Raw genomic sequence first — 2271 nt, forward strand, 5'->3', positions numbered from 1 at the left:
GGGGGGGGGTTGGGAAGGTGGGTGTCCGCGTAGACACAGCCCCGAAAACATTTCTCATCTCTTAAAATACTCGCGAGTGGGTCTCGGTGACGCGCGGCTCTGCTGCGCGCTCATTTACCGCAGGAACTGAACTATTTGCTGTGGAGAATCGGAACTCGGGGGTGCGGGGCTTTGGCCCCAGCACAATTCCCTGCGGGGCCGTATTGAGCCCCGCGCAGATCCGCGGAGCTCGCCGTGTTCCCGGCCCGGGGCTCACGGAGCGCTCACCTGAGCGCGGCGTTCCTTCGGGTCGGGGCCGCCGATAAAGGGCAGAAATGAACGGGGCAGCGTTTCGAAGCTGCGCTTTTCCCTTCCCCTCGGAGAGACGCAGCCGCCGAGGTCGCGGGGAGAAATATTTCAGCGAATCGCAGCCACGAGGGATCCTGTTTCCCGAAGCGGCTCGGCTCGGTTTACCCACGCCCGGGTCTCCCCACGCGTTCCGAGGAAGGAACCTCCGCGCACCGCTTCAGCGTTCGGGCGACACGTGGCTGCTCCTTCCCTTCCTCCGGACGCGGGGGTTGCATTCGGGCTCCCGTTCCGCCGCCGTCCCTCTAACGCGGGCTCCAACACCCGCCGGGCCCTGCGCCGCTCCCGGCCGCAGTCGGAGGTCACTGCGGAGGGGCAGCGCGGCCCCCGGTCCCACCTGCGGCTCCGGGCGCACCCGCGGAGGCTGCGCTCGGGGTTCCCCCGTCGGTGCGCGGCCATCAGCGCGTCCCCGTAGCCCTTTATTTTGGGGAAGGTTGGCGAAGGCGCGCGCTTTCCCTCTCTCCATATTAATCTCATTAAATCCTACCTTTCAACCTTCTTCCGTGACCATCTGACCTGGCCACTTGAATTCAAACAGTGCTTTCTCCGCAGTCAAAGACAGCACATCAATCACCGGGCTATTTACACTTCGCTCCTTTCTTCAAAGAGGAGCTGCCCGCTCTCCCTCCACCTTCCCTTCCGGGGACGACGGGCACCGTTTGGGTTTACTGGTGTTATGATCGTACATCTATATATATTTGGTTTCTCACCCCCCTGTTCTCGGCTGTCCGTGGGTCTCTCGGCTTCCCCCGGCGAGGCAGCGACCGTTCCCTCGGGAGCGCTCCCAGCGGTACCTGGAACGCAGAAGAAAGCGGCACCGGCACCCGCTGTCCCCGGGCGGCCCGGCCCGGTTCGGCCCAGCCCGGCTCGGTTGGGCCCGGGCGGCCCCGGGTACAGGCAGCCGCACCGCGGCATTCGCTTTGTTTTATTTTATATATATACATAGATATATATATATATATTCCCGGTCAAAACGCGTCGAAATGAGTGAATAAATTGGGGTAGGAAGAGCTTTACCGCTGAGCTCTGCGACGCCGGTAGTTAAAATAAATATCCCCGTACAAAAGAGAGCCGTGCCGGTACGGCACAGAGTGTAAGTTGGTGCTGGTTAGGAGTCAGGAACCCCCCCGCGCAGAAAGGGGCAAGAGGAGGAAAAGGGTAAAAAGGGAGAAAATAAACAAACTCGTTGAGAAGTTGCTGTAAATAATCGTTATTATATATCTATGTATATTTCGGATTAAAAAGAAAAGCGCGTTTAAAACGCATACGAATTCCGAGGAGACACCCGTGAACAAACTCTCGACGGCATTGCTATTAAGTAATAGTAAGAATAGCAGGAATAACAGCGATAATCACCTCGTTCGGGGATGGCACCCGGGTCCGCGGGCACTGTCCGCTCCGAGGGGCGCTGCGCGGAGGGGTCGGAGCGCTGCGCGTCTGTCTTAAAGGGGCAGATCGGGGGAAGGCTGCGCTGGTGCGCGGAGAGAGGAGGGGGCAGAGATAAGTGGTCTGGAGAAGAGGATAGGACAGGGGAAAAAAAAACCAACCACCCCGATGATGATGAATACATTGGAAAGTTTTTTTGGCCCTGGTGAGGGTGTCAGATTGAATGCTCTGTGCGCATGTGCGAAGGTGTCCAAACTGACAATGCTTGGGAGATGAAGATAGTGTGTAGCTGCTTCTGGGCTCAAGGAGGAGGAGAGGAATCCGCAAGCCGACACGATGAGATCCAAGGCGAGGGCGAGAAAACTGCCCAAAAGTAGGTCCTTCCTCTCCCTTCTTCCGCGTACCGCCGCCGCGGGGTTCGGGCAGCGCCGCGCGGAGCCGGGCCGGGGGCTGCGCGCCCACAGCCCCTCTGCGCGCCCGCGGCGGCGGCGGGAGCCGCGCTCTTCGCTCCGGGTGCGCGCAGCCCTGGCGGCCCCGCGC

The 2271-nt window shown here is 60.3% G+C and overlaps 1 protein-coding gene across 2 annotated transcripts in view; it reads left to right on the top strand.

Moving 5' to 3' along the window:
* Positions 1 to 2271, top strand: part of PRDM16 (PR/SET domain 16) — a 229849-nt gene that overhangs the window by 25863 nt on the left and 201715 nt on the right. Inside the window, exon 1 of one of the 2 annotated variants that reach the window (XM_042831636.1) lies at positions 1976 to 2104. The exons of the other annotated variant lie outside the window; for it this stretch is intronic. Coding sequence (XP_042687570.1) covers positions 2068 to 2104 — 37 coding nt within the window. The 5' untranslated portion in view covers positions 1976 to 2067. Of the gene's footprint in view, positions 1 to 1975; positions 2105 to 2271 lie in introns of those variants that run through there. 2 annotated transcript variants of the gene reach the window in all.

The sequence above is a fragment of the Centrocercus urophasianus genome, unplaced genomic scaffold (genome assembly GCF_019232065.1).
Source record: "Centrocercus urophasianus isolate 14NV4802_14NV808 unplaced genomic scaffold, USGS_Curo_1.0 seq_36, whole genome shotgun sequence".
NCBI lineage: Eukaryota > Metazoa > Chordata > Aves > Galliformes > Phasianidae > Centrocercus > Centrocercus urophasianus.